The sequence below is a fragment of the Passer montanus genome, unplaced genomic scaffold (assembly GCF_014805655.1).
Source record: "Passer montanus isolate IOZ18808 unplaced genomic scaffold, ASM1480565v1 scaffold1, whole genome shotgun sequence".
In the NCBI taxonomy this organism is placed as follows: Eukaryota; Metazoa; Chordata; class Aves; order Passeriformes; family Passeridae; genus Passer; species Passer montanus.
This window is the reverse complement of record NW_024356504.1, coordinates 15,415,268-15,431,084: the sequence shown is the minus strand read 5'-3', so window position 1 is coordinate 15,431,084 and position 15,817 is coordinate 15,415,268. Positions and strand designations below refer to the sequence as shown.

The 15,817-nt window shown below is 40.3% G+C and overlaps 1 protein-coding gene across 1 annotated transcript in view; it reads left to right on the top strand.

Moving 5' to 3' along the window:
- CNTNAP5 (contactin associated protein family member 5) overlaps positions 1–15,817 on the top strand; it is a 193,689-nt gene that overhangs the window by 160,073 nt on the left and 17,799 nt on the right. Inside the window, exons 19-20 of the mRNA XM_039701582.1 lie at positions 13,599–13,729; positions 15,200–15,284. Of these exons, the coding sequence (XP_039557516.1) occupies positions 13,599–13,729; positions 15,200–15,284 (216 nt within the window). The remainder of the gene's footprint in view (positions 1–13,598; positions 13,730–15,199; positions 15,285–15,817) is intronic.

The following is a 15,817-nucleotide window of genomic DNA, read 5'->3' as shown; positions in this document are numbered from 1 at the left end:
CCCTCTCCTGTCCAGTCCCAGATTTCCATCTCTAATTTGCGCCTATAGATATGTGTTTATGATTTTCAGGTGTATGGATATTCTAGTGTGTAACTCCAGGGTTATGGAGGTTCGCCCCTGCTGTGGTAAAACCTTGGAATCTGCTTCTCAGTTACACTCAGGTCTCTTGATGCCACTCAGGCAATTGGAAATAGCTCTAAAGTTAATCACAATGTAATATCCATTTAAATCACCTTTATTGCTGCCAGAGCAGTCTGAAATTACCTTAAAAATATGAGTCAATTGACTTCTATTGATGGAATACTCTATAAGCAACCTGTAATTGTGGAGCTCTAGAGGGGGGTCTCTAATGGTGCTTGGGGTTGAGACCAAGGCATGAGGATGTCCTGTAGCAGCACAGCTTGAGACAATGAAAATGACCTTTCATTTTGTCAGCTGCAAATGTCCCATCATTTCCCTTTGACTTAGATGGAAACAGGCACTCTCAGTACACGTGGAAATTAGGTGGAGCAGGTCTTGGCACTGTCAGGCAGTACAAACCATGGTGCTTTTCTCAGATCTGCACCTCTTTTTATTCACTTGTAGTATGGTGGTAACAGTGGTTTAGAAGGTTGGTGAGACATCAAGCTCCAAAATTCTGGTCTATAAAGTGTAACACTATATGCAAAGAATGATTAAAATAACTAGCTGACCTTTGTTAACTCCTGAAAGTCTCCTTCAGGATTACTCAGTGCATGCTTCTGTGACATTTTTACAAGACAGTAATTTCAGTCATGTATATTCTCTGCCTTTTGTCCCAAATGGAATAATTCGTTAAATTTCATGTCCTTTTACTTTTTAGTCTTGTTGGAATTGAAATTATTCCAATGAAAATAGTGTTCAGATATGTTACTCTTTCTTCCTCCAAGAGGTTTATGCTTGCCATAAAGTTACTGGACTATGAATATCAATGTTCTTTGTAGCATTAAAAGTGAGTGTGATTCCTTCTCTCTTACTGGCTCACTTTCAAGGAATCTTGCTGAGTCTGACTGTGTAGTAGGACATGAGCAGGTCCCTGCTGGATAGCTGATTGGTTAAATAAAGGTTAGGCTGCTAGAGAAATGGGAATGGGCATTCTCACTTAGGAGGTGAACAAACTCTAGAGTAATACTCCTTACCATAATCCCAAGTCTCTTTCCACTTGTTAAAAAATATGTAGAAACAGTCTGTGTATAATTTAATACTTCACCTTTTGTAACTATTTTTGAAGCTACTGCTCATATTATTCTGTTAGTCTCTTTTCTATTATACACAAAATCACTAGGCAAAATATTAGTTAGTAAAAGTGACTACAAGAAGAATGTTTTTCCTAATTCTGACATCTCATGTTAAATATTTGACATTAAAGAAGTAAACTATTTGCAAGGATTATTCATAATTAAAGTATACTAAAATGTCTTATATGAAAGTGAACTTGTACAGGCAGCTATGGTCTAATTCAGTCAGGTGTGAAATATTCTCTAAAACCTATTGATTTCAGTAAATTTTTATATATAATACTTAGAAGAAGTTTCCACCTATAGAACATATTCCATTACCACAGAGTTTGTTCTTACCTCTGATCAATGGGCTCATGTCTTAGAAGTTTACAGGTAAGGTTTCAGAAGCTGATGGCTTTAAAGATGACTTAGGGATTGTTTCCTCCATGAGTTAATACTGATACCTTGAAATCACGCATGTGATTTGAAAATTATATACATATGAGAGCATCTTCCTTTCCTCTCCAATCTTTCATGGATTTTTAAATTACAGCTACATATATATATGTATGTGTTGTGTATAGATGGGTGTATGTGTACATATACATACACATGTACACATATATGGCTGGGTGTGCATTGTCCCATTGGCCCCACATCCAAGAGATTAGCAGTACTGTAATGATTGGCATTTTTAATATCTCTTTCTGTAGAAATTCAAATTATAGTGCTTGTTACTAAGCTACAGAAAATGGGTAAACATTTCTAATTAGTCTTCTCAGTGTGTCAATCCACAGAAATTATCCATATCATGGGAAGATGCTACCAAGAAAAGAGTATTTTTTTTCTTTCCCTAGCTAGCTTTTCACTGTACATTTTTGCAGTTATATGATTTCACAAAGTAACCAATACCTTTGAAATATTATCTTTGCCTTGCTGCCTAAAGGCAATAAATGATGGGAGAGAAAAGTGTTAAAAGAAAGAATGTTGAAATAAACTTTATTTCTCCTTTCTTTATTTTTTCTACCCCCCTGCAAATAATCAAATGCAATATGAATATGATTAAATATATTGTCTAGAAAATGTTTTAACAAGTCTTAGATTTTCAGTTTTGTTGTTTTTCTCCATGGAAACAATATGATTCCTAATCTAGAAAAAAATCAGATAGCTAGCATCAAAGAAGAAAGATAGAATCTCAAACTGTTCCTGAGTGATTGCAAAATTATCTGTATTTATTATCGAATTTCATAAGAAATTAAACAATTTGAGTCCTTTTTTTTTCTTTTTCCACCTTTCCAGCATCTATTGCCATCACACTGAGCTGTGTTCTCCATTTCTTTTGGAAAACAAGACTCTGATTTTGCATAGGAAAATTAAAGACAAGGAAAAAGGCACAGTTAAAAACAGCAGTGCAAATGAAAACATCTCAAGTAATTCTTAAGTCTCTGATACTCAGCATACAGTAGCAGGATTTATATCAGCTCCACTTCCCTGACCTAGAAAGTATTGAAATCAGCTGATATTTGAAGTGAATAGGAAAAGAAATCACAATGTGTAATGGAGGTAAGCTAATCTAACACTCTAAAAAAGAAAAGAAACAAATATTGTCAGTGAGAAACTACTGATTCATTTTTTTCTTATAAACTCCTAATCTCCTGTAATCTCCTCCTGTCTCTGAGTCAGAAACAGCTTTTCTAATGAAAGCATGTAAATTCTCCTTATTGTTTTTGCCTTCAAGTATGTTGAGCTGCATCTCCACTTAGCAAAGCTTTTCTCACTCAGTGGAAAAGAGATGCAAAAAATCCAGTTCAGTCTTTGAGGCAAGGAATCTTTTGATCCTGTTCATGCTGTACACTCTGAAGTTTAATGGGTCAAAACTAAAATGGGGAATAGAACTTGGGTGGATTTCAGAGTGTGATTCTTCTAGTTCCTTTTCCTTACTTACTTTCTTTCCTGTCTTAGTTTTGGGACATTAACTAACTGCTTCAGAAAGACCCTCTCGACTGCTCTATTGCTCATGCAGTTGTCTTCTCTTTTGAGAACACCTTGTGCCTTACAGACTTGCAGCAGGCATTGAACAACCTGCGCAGTTTGTGTGACTGAAGTGGGAAATGGTGACAAGGTTCAGGTATAGTTACTTTTAACACATCAGGAGCAGGAAAGAAAGTCACGTTAGGAAGTGTGGGAGACAGCTTTGTGGAGGAGAAAAGTGACTGTGAGTGAGGATTGTTCCCAGTCTAGCTCTGGTTCACAGCCATTATGTGGCAGATAGCATGTATGTCTTCTAAATATAATTTCAAGGAACTGTTGCAGTTGGCCCCTGAAATCTTATGGTATTTACTGAGTGAGGGACCAGAGACAGTTTGATCAGAGATGATGAATATAAAAGAAATTTACCCCAGCTGCCTTAAATGGAAAGCTGGCTTTGGTACCATGAGTGGGCAGGGTTGGGGTGACAGGAGATCTGTCAGCTTATTTATCTAAAGAGAGAGACTTCTGTTGTAAGAAATCACTCTACTCACTTAGATGTTTCTTCGCTGTAAGCACACTTCACAGAAAATAGGAGTGCTGATTAGTGTTTTCATGTCAAATCCAGTACTAAAAAGTCTTTGAAGAAAGGGTGGTCTTGGCACCCAAACCCAATTCTGTCTTCTGTTTGGGTTAGCATATGGCACTTTAAATTTCTAAGTGTGCAAAACTATCTTGAAAGAAGAAGCTGCCATAAAATTCAGCCAAGGACGCTGGCAGATCTCTATCTCTGCTTTCCAAGAGGAGAAAACTGAAAGATCTGTCTCATTAGCTGAATTCATGGACATGTTTGTACTCATGAAGACTATTTTGCCATACTGGAGGGCCAATAGATGTTCTGGCGACCCACAAGGGAAAACAAGGGAACTGTAATTAGATGACATAGAACAGGAAAGGTTGAACAGTCTGAATAATTGATCTGTGCCCTAGCTGTATGCAGACTGACTTTGAACTTACTGCTGTCTGGCATAAAACTCCAGACCACTGACTGCAGATAATCAGCTGGGAAGAAAACCTGTGTTCCCATTTGCTTATAGGAGGTTTTTATCTCCCAGAAGACTTGAGTTCCTAGTTCACATTTTCCAGCTGATAAGTCATTTTTATTGTTGGATTTTCCTGGAACTGTCCTGAAAGGAATGAGAGGAAGGGCAGAGGGTCCTGTCTGAATAGATGCTCCATATATTGTGTGTATGTATATGTATATATACATGCTCTTCAGTATTTCTGAAAAAGGAGTATTTCAGAACTCCTTTTATTGAAAGCTTTAGCCTTGAAAATTGATAGGTGTCGATTTTCAGTTACTTTTAATTTAAGATTGTCTGTGTTGTGGACAGACTGAGCTGTGTAGTAAGCACTGTAGTCCAGCAGAACCATTGATTTAAGTGCTGCCTTGGAGCAGTGTAGGTGTACAAAACAGAGAGCCGAATACTTGGAAGACTGACTCTGCGTCCAAACAAATCTCCTCCTCTGTCTTGTATGTGGTATCCCTATTAACATGTTAATTTTTCCATATAATATCAGCATATGAGTTATCCTGTCTGCATCATGAAAAGGTGATTCCTTCCTTCTTGCCTTTCTTGGTGGAATTGGCTGTTTATGTCTTAGTTTTTACAAGTGAGAGTGGCCTTTGGGAACTGCAGGCAAAAGTCTGGAGCAAGGTAGATGTACACTTGGTGAAAGAGGCTCAGACCTGGGAATGGGCATTAAGCAAACTGTAAATCCATGGGCTCTGGTGGGGTGCACCCACAAGTGCTGAGAGAACTGGAAGATGTCATTGCAAGGCCACTCAAAAGGCAAATCAAAACATGAGACTTTTATCATGAGAGTGACTGAGTACTGGCACATCATGTCTAGAGAATTGTGCAGTCTCCATCCTTGGAGGTATTCAAAAGCTATCTGGACATGGCCCTAGGCAGCTGACCTGCCCTTGAAGAGTCTTTTTAGTGGGACAGGGATGGACATCATGTCCTCCAGAGATCCCTTACAAATTCAGCCATTCCATGGTTTTGTGAAAAATCACAAAAGTATGCATTTGAAGGTAGATTACTGGAAGTTAATATGTGTAAGCATATGTTTTACTAGAGAAAAGTCATTACAATTCTACTATTATATGACTCTTACAAAAGGATTTTTACTAGGTAAATTATTCATTCTTCCTCTAATTTTTCCCATTAGATGACTTAAGAACATGAGTCAGTTCTTTGTATCCCAGTGGTTGCAGCTAGTTTTTGAAAGGTTGCTGTAATCAGGAGGTCACTCACTAAAGGATCCAACATTTCCATTCACAGAGACTGGCATAACCCATGAAACAGGCAATCCTTAGATTGACTTGCTGGTCAGAGGAGCAGAAAATTTTCCAGAGATTCCTGATCAACCAGGCAGTTCCTCTAGAGCTCAACACAAACAGGCATCATTAACCTCAGAAAGCCATTAATCCACAAAGTTCTGTGCTGAAGTATTATGAGTTAAGAATGAAAAGGGCATTTTAGAAGAAGCATATGATTACTTCTCAGTAGTTTTCTCTAAAAGATTATTGCTCGCTCTTCTGCTCAGGCCTCATGCAGTGCTCAAATTGCTTCTTTTTTTCCTGTTCATACCATCTTTTTTCTGTGTTCTCATTGCTGAACATAATGGCTATTTGTTAGGTCGGCATGACACAAGTCCTTGCTTGAACAGGCGTCTCTACTGCCAAAATGGAAAGAAGAATGGTTAAAAGATATTAGGAAAAATGGAAACTGTGAGCCAGAATCACTGTGAGGGCAGGCTGGGATGACTTTCTCAGGGCATCACAACAACAGGTCTGGTTGTTTTTTCCCAAGAGCTGTTCACACAGCATTAATGATGTTGCATAATTTGCAAAGCAAGGCTGAACTTTTGGAATAAAATTCATAGGATGATACTTTGTATTCCAATCACTGGGTAAAGAATAAAAAGTCTTCCTGCCATCCTGGCTACTCTGCAAGTCTTCAGTAAAATGTATAGAGGGAGATGGAAACCTGGAAAGATTCTTCTTCATACAAAGGTGAGTAAACCATGGGGCTTCCTGAATGTGTGTGAGACAATTGGCATCCAGTGTGTGTTTAAAGACAGAAAGGGAGACTTGAGCAGAGATATGAGTATCAGGTATGACACAGAAGCTGCACATCATGAAGTTCAGCAAGGCTAAATGCAAGGTCCTGAACATGACTGAGCAATCCCAAGCACATGTATAGGCTGGATATGGAATGGGTTGAGGCCAGCCCTGGGGAAAAAGACTTGGGTGCTTTGGTTAATGAGAAGCTCAACATGACCTGGCAGCGTGATCTCACAAGATGAAAAGCCAGCCAGACCCTGCATGGTCCCTGTATCCAAAGCAGTGTGGCCAGCAAGCTGAGGGAGGGGATTTTCCCCCTCTGCTCCACTGTAGTGAGATCCCACCTGGAGCACTCGAACAGCTCTGGGCTCCCAGCTTAAGGAGCACCTGGTCCTGGTAGAGCAAGTCCAGAGGGCTACAAAAATGGTCAGATGGCTGAAGCAGCTTTCCTGTGCAGACAGGCTGAGACAGTTGGGGTTCAGCCTGGAGAAGAGAAGGCTCTGAGGACACTTAGAGCCCTTCCAGTACTTAGAGGGGGGCAAGAAAGCTGGAGAGGGACATATTAGCAGGGTATGGAGTAACGGGACAAGGGGGTTTGACTTCAAACTGAAAGAGGGTGTGTTGACATTTGATTTTAGGAAGAAATTCACTGTGAGGGCACTGAGGCCATGGAATGGGTTGCCCAGGGAATTTTTGGATAACCATCTCTGGAAGTGTACAGGACCAGGTTGGATGCAACTTTGAACAACCTGATCTAATGAAAGGTGTCCCCTCCCATGTCCCTCTCCTTGGCAAGGAAATTGGAACTACGTGATCTTTAGGTCCTTTTCGATCCAAACCATTCTATGATTCTGTGGTAGCCTTTGTTAATGAAGGGTCTTAAAGTGAAAGTGTTTTAAAATTTCAGAGTCTTTAGAAAAGGTATAGTTTAAAATTTACTATAATAAACCTTACGATCAGAAAGCAGGTGGTTTCAGAGAGATTTACCTGCAACTGAAACCCTCAGTTCTCTTTTTCATCTTTATATTCAACCACCTTCAGGGAAAAAAAGGGTAGTTAATGTTGCATCACTTTGTAAAAGAAACTGTAAACACTTCCTTCACCAAAAAGAAATACCTAGGAATGTAGAGCTAATGATAATGACTAATAGTGGGTTTTTTAAATTGCTTCTGCCTGAGAGGCTTCATGGCATTTTCCCACAGATGAACATTCATGTATTTTACCAGTGGATAAACTGTGGCATAAAGAAGGAAGATGTGTGTCAGCAGCCATCAAGCTGGTAGATCCCAAATTGTGGCAGTGCTCTGTCTGTTACCTCCAGGGTACATAAAAGCACCACTGTGTATGATTACCCATGAGCTGAACTGGAGGAACATTATTTGTATTATTTTCCCACACCCATGGGTTATCCCTATTCCCATTTTAGACCTAGCCACATCACCATGTGCATGAGCTGTTTTGTTCAGATAAGAGGTCCCCTTAAAATCACTGTAATAAGCTCTGTGTTTAGGCCACTCAGTATGTGCATCATGAGCTCTCTGACTGTGGTCCTCTGGGTAATTTTTTAGATTTTGCTATATTTTCTACCTTTGAACCAAGAAGCATCTGCCCATTCCTTGTTAATTGCTGGTCAGTCTGTGTTCAGCCAACTGGCAGCTGGTGGGAATGAGATGTCTGTGAAGGTTAAACACATTTCTCAGTCACGTAAGGGAACCAGCTACATTTATTGATGTTTAAGTGACAATCTCAATCTGGGTCCAGCTGTCTAGCAGGATTGTAGAGTGAACTGAGGTCATGGGCCTCCAGATAGGCTCCTTTTGCTGTGTGTGTTTTTTTCTAAGTTGAAGAAATGCAATGTGACGAGTAAGTGTTGTTTTTGGTTTTGTTTTTGGTTTGTTTTTTTTTTTTCTTAAACAGAGGATGGCCTCAATATGATCCTTGAGTCCTGAATGTCTCAAGCTTTGAGTGAGAGGCATTCAAATAATCTCCTATTTTTTTTTTTAATTACAGGAAGAGACTGCAAAAAAATTGAGTGGTGGATTTTTCTTTTAAACCGTATGGAACAGTCATGTCTAAGCAAGTGTAATGGCTGAGTAGTGATATCAGAAAACACGTTCAACAGTTTTTCTCTTTGTTTTTCCCATGCAAAACAAATAGCAAGAGCCACCCCCTAAATAAATGCAAGTACTTTCTTAGTTAAATGCCACTGGACACTGAAGAGATGGGCTCTGTTCTTAAAATCACCAGCAGCACTTCCAATGGAGAGTAAATTTACTGAGTAAATATCCCTGGGGAGAAGCTGCTAATTAAGGAACATGTTTCTAAGCCAGCTGCTCCTAACTGGGAAAACAGTGGTTCATTTTTAAATATCTAGGCTATGAAGAGGGACACTGCCACACTGAAACTGTGCAAATTCCCAGAGATGTATTTTGTGGCAGAGATGGCTGAAAAGTGTCATGTGTTGTTCTGCAATCAGGAATGAGCAAACATTTATACCTCATGAGCTGCAAATGGACTTTGAGCCAATACTTTAATTTTTTTAATTTTTTTTTTCATAATTGCAACATCAGTAGCCTCACTAATATATTTCACCCTTTGCTTAATTTGTGCTTTCCTTAATTATTTGCTCTTTCAGCGACAGCCTGGGTGAATCTGGAGAATGCATGTAGTGGAGTAGTAAAGTGTAGCAGTCTAACAAGAGTGACTGCCAATTTGAAACAGCTGTAAGAAGTTTTGTTACTCCTATACACTTTTCTGGGTGACTCTGAGGCAGCAAGACATGCAGGGGTTGTCCAATCCCCTTTCATCTAATGCAGTGTTTCACTATTTCATACATATAGATTTTCCCCACCTCAGAGTTGTCAGCTGCCCTGGTTTAAATGTGTAAATTATGTTACACTGTGGTGATAAATTTGTACATTTTACATGTGCCACCCACATGTGCTCCCTGAATTAACCTCAGCTTCTCTGAGCAGAGCAAGATGTCTCACCAGCTGCTCCAGCCAGTTTAAGTCATTAAAAAGTGCTGTTGAAGTTGGCGAGAGTCGTTGAGTTCAATTTGGGCTCGTTTAAAACCGGTTTCCATAAATAAAGGTCCTGCAGAGAAGTCTCAGACTCACACAGATGCCATGCCCTTCCTTGCTGTTTGGTCCTTCAAGATGAAATGACCCAAGACCTGTGGTCCTGGTGACGTTTGTGACAAGAATTTGACTTAAGAATGATAGATTTACAGACCAAATTCCTGATGATCCATTTCTCTTTTCTGCAAAGCTGCTTTAATGTTGTTGCAAAATCCTAGCACTTGCTGAGGTCTTTCAAACAAGGGAGTCTTTTCCTGAGCTGGAAGACTCTGTGTAACATTTTCCCTTTTCTGGGTGATGATTTTAAAATTACTATCTGATTTTCAACACAAGCTTTGGCAGTCCAGAATTAATGTAAAGTTGGTGGGCATAGGCCACAAAGCCAACAGATTATTCCTGACATTCCACTCAGACACTGCTGTAGACAGAAGAAAGGCAGCTCTCCTGGTGACATGTTCAATCAGCACAGGTTTGGGACATAGAATATGTAACACCATGGCCACGCTATTTCTTCACATTGTGCAGTCTGAGAATATTTTTTTGTTCTTCAGACACTTTGAAATCTCTAACCGGTTTTGTATCCTTATTACCACTAGACATAAGAGCTGCTACAGCAGCTTATCCTCAGAAAAAAAGAAGCAGTTTGAAGGCACCATGCTGTTCCTGTAGCTGCCTGGAGGTTGGTTATGCTGGCACTGATCATTAGTGTTCTTCTAGCAAGTACAAGTGCTGGCCTCCATCATCATTGAAAGAGTGTCCTGGGAGTGTTTTGTTTCAGAAAAGCCACCTCAGACTTAGTCACCAGCATGGGATGGCATAAATCATGCCCTTTGGTCGCTGTTTCCCAGTACTCCCCTCTGCACAAGGGAACCCCCAGGAATCCTGTTAAAATGGCTCTTAGCTGTTTGATATCATCAGGGGGATGTCATTCAGCCCTACAGCCGTGGATTTGAGTGTTGCAGGTTGCAGACAGGACCACAGCAATGTGCAGCCAGCCAGCTTTGACGCTGGCAGTGGTCTCATCCCAGCAGCATGGCAGCCACATGGAATCATTTCCTCAGGGAATGCTGAAAGGAAGCCATGCCGTGCTCAGTAACTCAGCTCTCAGGCTGCTCTAGGGGCAGAATTCACAGCTGAAGGGGATGGGTAACTACAATAATCATGTCTGAATCTACTCTTACCTAATACTGCTGGGGTAATGGGCCCACTAAAATTTTCCAGCCAGAGGCCAAAAGAAGGATATCTTTCTTTTCCTTTCTCTCTCTCCCTTATTGACTTAACAATTGCTCCAGCAATTCAACGTACATTAGAGAAGGAACTCAACTGGATGTGCATTGCTTGACTCCAGGTGTGCATGCTCAGACATGGAGAGCTGAAAAGAGGATGACAGGCACGACTACAACAAGACTGACAGAAATTACACTGCTCATGATTAGTGTGAACCCCTGTTGTGAGGCAAAAATGATGCAAAGTAGAGAATAGGGAGAATAGAGCTGGTTTATGCACTGATTTCCATTTGCAGTTACTGACACTGGGCTGATGTGATGGAGAAAGTCAGTGGACCAGATAATCAAAATTCAAAGGACAAAATAAAATTCTTAATAATAATCCTAATTAACAATCCATTTATTTTGCTTGTCAAGTAATAAAATGGCAATTTAATCTGCCAGGAAAATTATTCTGTAATCTGAACACAGAAGTTCTAGTATTGAATGCAAAGCAAAATTAGCTCTCATCTACAATGATGAAAATTCAAAAGCACCTTGGTAGATAAGGTCATGTACTTCTGGGTTATATTAATACATATTTGACCCCAGGCAAAATGCCAACTTTAATTCAATAGTTTTGAAGAGCAGATGTCCATAAAAAGAGTTGCCACTGGAACTCAAAGCAATTTGACAAAATAAAATTCCATTCACCGATCTCTTTACATGATTTAATGTGAAATTGCACCACTTTAGAAAGTAAGATCTGTTCTCAATGGATGCCAAGAGCCTCCTCCATTGTCTCCCAAAAAATGGAACAGATGGTTTCTGGTTTAAAGTCACTGCTTCTTTGACAAAGTCATTGGGTAAATCCCTGTTTGCTGCAGCTGAGAGCCTGGAAAGACTGCATGTCATGCTGGCTCCCTTTGAACACAGATGTGCTGGTTGTTGTTGATCAGCTGCATACACCTGCATACATAATTATAATTTTATACACATGTGTGTTCATAGCCTTCAGAAAGAGCAGAGAAGTTGTTTTCACATTTACAACTTAAGGTCACGGACCACACCCTGTTCCATTCTGTTTTACATCCCTTTCAAAGGCTCCAGGTAAGAGGCAGCCTATAAACAGCTTCTGCTGAGACATGATTTTTAGTTTGGACCAGTCTGTTAGAGGATCATATTTTAGTTTATTTTAGCTTGCTCTGTGTGGTCATCTTGCCTGTGGTGCGCAGGGTCAGTCAACCTTTCTATTTTCTATCAGCTCTCCCACTGCCCAGAGCAAATCTGAAGAACTTCCTTGCACTTGGGCTTCTTTTCTCATGTATTTCTAAAGTGTTTCTAGGATGTTTACACTGTTAATCCCTGTTGATGCATCTTCCACTCAGTACCAGATAATGTGATGGTGATTTACGTTTGGACCTTTGAGTGTGGCAGTCATGGTGATAGACAGCACCTCCTTGCCCTCACTATGCAATGAGGGCTGGGAGCTGTTCACTGTTATTTGGGGCAGCTGAATTGGGACCCGTAATACCACACTGAATAATTTAGCAGTTTTTACTGACCTTAATGTCTTCACAAATTCCCCTCTAATGTCCATAGATATGTGTGAGAATTTAAATGTCTTTTATCACTTTTTTTTTTATTTTCGCTTTAAAATTTCTCCACGTCCAGCAGACTTCTCAATCAGCTAAAAAGCCTTCATTCTAGTAGTTCATTCTCATTTTCCCTCTTGATTTTGAAAGCTTTTTTTCTATCCTAGATAGTGTCCCAGAGAGTGTCAGTGCTCATCTGGGACGTACTGAATTTTGTAAAGCTTTTTTTTTTTAAAGTACATCTCTTAGGAGGAAAACATCCTGGCAAGGGAAAAGGAGGGGGAATTATCTTAACTGGACTAGGGATTCCATCTTGAAGGACTACCAGCTTCACTGTGAGGTGTGTAGAGGTGGAAAAATTCCTGACAATTTTCAGAACAGCGAATAAATTCAGGAGACTTTCTCAGGGTTGGGGTGCTGTCAGCATTTATTTTCTCCTTGGAGACAGTTAAAAATAGCACAAGAAAAGCTTTTGAACTCTATAGTACTACAGTCCCATGAATTTTGGTTGCTGATGCATAAAAAGAGTTCAGAAATTTCGGAATTTTTTTTCTCTGCTACTTAATTCCCAGAAAAGTGTGCTTGAAAGGATTTTACCAGAATAGATCCTTTTTCTTTTAGAATATGCCATATGTAGCTCCATGTGTCTATATATCTATATCATCTATATCTATCTATATCATCTGTACACATTCCCTGTAGTCATTTGTTGAAGCATTAAAATTCATACTGGATTCCTCATTTCCTTATGCATTTTGATTTGTATGGTACTGGTATTTATCAGAAGCCATGATGCTATTTTGATAGCAAGATTGAATGACATGTTTAGCGTTCATTTTTATATGGATTACATGAATTCCTTCAAATATGTTAGAGGTACTTCTTTATTTCATATGATAAAGTAAGTACAGACCTCTAACTGTTTGGAATTAAGTTATAATTCTTATAGTTGTCATGTCTCTTCTGTGTTGTCTGTTACATCTGGATGAAAAAAAAAATTATAAAAACCCAGCATTATTAGTTTAGCAGGGCAGTGCAAGCCCTGCATGCCCTCTGCTGGAAGTGATCCCTCGCAGGATGATGTAGATCAGCTATGGCAGGGCTCAGTGTCTGACCTGCAGACAGACACACTCACCTTTGGTATACTTAGTTACTCATTAAGTTCTGTTTCCATAGCAGTTTCTTAACCCAGTAGGAAGAAAAGCTCCTCCAGTGCATTATTTTCTTCACACTTTTCATTACAGCTTGAATTCTTTTGACCTTTTTCTTGACTTATTAACCTTGTTACTCCATAGTAATAAAAATAAAATTAGTTTTTGTTGTGTAAAGTTACTGAGCTGACATAGGTTTTATATGTACAATTTCTCTCTGCTTTTAAGGAAGCTTACAGGTCCGATACAACCTGAGTAAGGATGGGCTCCTCATTTTCACCATTGCATCTGGAAATTTTGCCAACCGAGAGCTGCACCGTGTGAAGATTAACAGGGAGGGCAGAGAGCTCATCATTCAGGTATGCCATGGCTTGTGCTGAGTGTTAAATAACACCTCAGGCCACAGACACTGCCACAGGTTGCCCAGAGAAGTTGTGGATTCCCATCTCTGGAAGTGTTCAAGGCCAGGTTGGGTGGGGCTCTGAGCACCCTGCTCTGGCAGGGGGTGGTGTCCCTGGGCACAGCAAGAGGGCTGGAACGAGATGGGTTTTAAGGTCCTTCCATCCCAAGCCATTGTGTGATTTATGAATTCCGGGAATCAGACTCCCTGATCTCAATGTCTGGTCACTGGCAGGAGACAAAGGTTTCACACTGATTCAGCAGCAGAACAGCCCTGTAGCTTCAAGCAGAGCTCCATCTGGACCCTATTCAAAGAGTGCCAAACAGTGGTTTTTTCCATTGAAAGATCTTCCCTTGTTTCTGACAAACTGTGAATTAGGAAACACCTTTGGCCAGAAGTTCATCTGTACCACTGGAGTGGTTCTGGGGCTTAGTAATGTCTGTGTGATCTGTAGTCTCCATTGAAACACACAGTATGGATCATGGAAAAGCTGCAAAAGGGAGAAAAAAGCTGAGGAATTTAATTTTGGTTAGGGTATGTTTCCCAAGGGAGAAAGTGACCCCGACTGCCTTATCCTCTCACAGGAAAGGAAAAGCTGAGGGAATGCAGGGTGCAGTCACCATGTACATGGCAGTGCTCCATCCTAGCAACTAGAAGCAAGCCAGGCTGAGTGTGACAACCTCAGAGGGGCAAAACCTCTCCTCTGCCTTGTTCCCCTGCACCAGCTGCTTTTCCAAGGCAGGGAGAAGAGGACCATCATGCTGCTCCTTCTTTTCTTCTAAGGCTAATTATAGCCATCCATATTGCAAAACAGGTTGGCTAGATCTGGGCAAAAATCATTTAACAAGGAAGGGTAGCAGAGTCTATAGAGAGGTTGTGTCTTAAGGAATAGAATGAAAATATAGAAACACACAGCACTCCATGGTTTTTTCCTCTACAGTTTCCATCTCTGGGTGGTAAAAACACACATCACACAACTACAGTGGGTAGGCCTCATTATCTAAGAAGAAGGGTTATGCTAAAAGCCAGGTTTTCCTCAAGTACCAGTCTTCTATTATCTGCTGCTCTGTGGTTTTCTTCTGTGCAGAACTAATTCTTCACAATACATTTCTAGAGTGGCCTCCTTTGAGTGTATTTTGAAGTGACTAGACATGGATTTTGGGAAGGGGGATTTCAGGGTCAAACATTTTAAGCTTTTCTGCAGGGGAAGTTTCTTCAAAGTCCTTTATATGACTATTCTGGTATACCTTTCAGCTTCTCATGCTGAAATCAAAGCACATCCACTTTGCTATCTTTAGAAACTGAATCACGCTTGGGGGCAGAATTAACAGATTGGCAGCTGAGAACATTCCCAGAAGTTTGCAGTACAATGAGATCTAGGGGTATCCATGTACTGTTGTACTGAAGTAATTTTATTGACCTTTTCCAGGTTGATCAAGTTCTCAAACTCAAACACAACTTTTCTGAGATTGATTTTAAGGCCATTAAGTCACTCACCTTGGGCAAGGTCACAGGTAGGTTCTACTAAATATACTCCTGATTCATGAGATGTTACAGTGCTGGAATTAGTCTGTGCTGTGTGTTGGGTTTTTGATGGAATTGGGGGGTTTGGATGGTTTTTGCTGGGAGAGTTGGCCTGAGCATTCCAGTACTCTATTTATATATCCCATCAACGCAAAACTTTGGCAGCTTTACTTGTTTGCATCGACAGCAATATTAAGTGTTCCAACTGCTCCCTCCAGTGAAGTGATTCATACAGCCTCTGTGGCTGCACAGGGCAGCATCTTCGCCTAATGATACCATTTTGCTGACTGCAGCTTCCTCCTCTCCAGCCATTTCTGTTCCCTAATGATAAGAACAGCACAATGGAGCCTTCATCCTCTCTGCCCTTTTTTTCACTGCCAGTCTTTTTCCATTTGAATTCTGCAAGGAATATTGCATATAGCACTTAGGCCACAATTCTGCATGTTCTGTACATGGACCTTCTTGATCTTTACTCGTCCATACTACAAAGCCATTACAAGACCAGGAAAACCCTGCCTGAAAT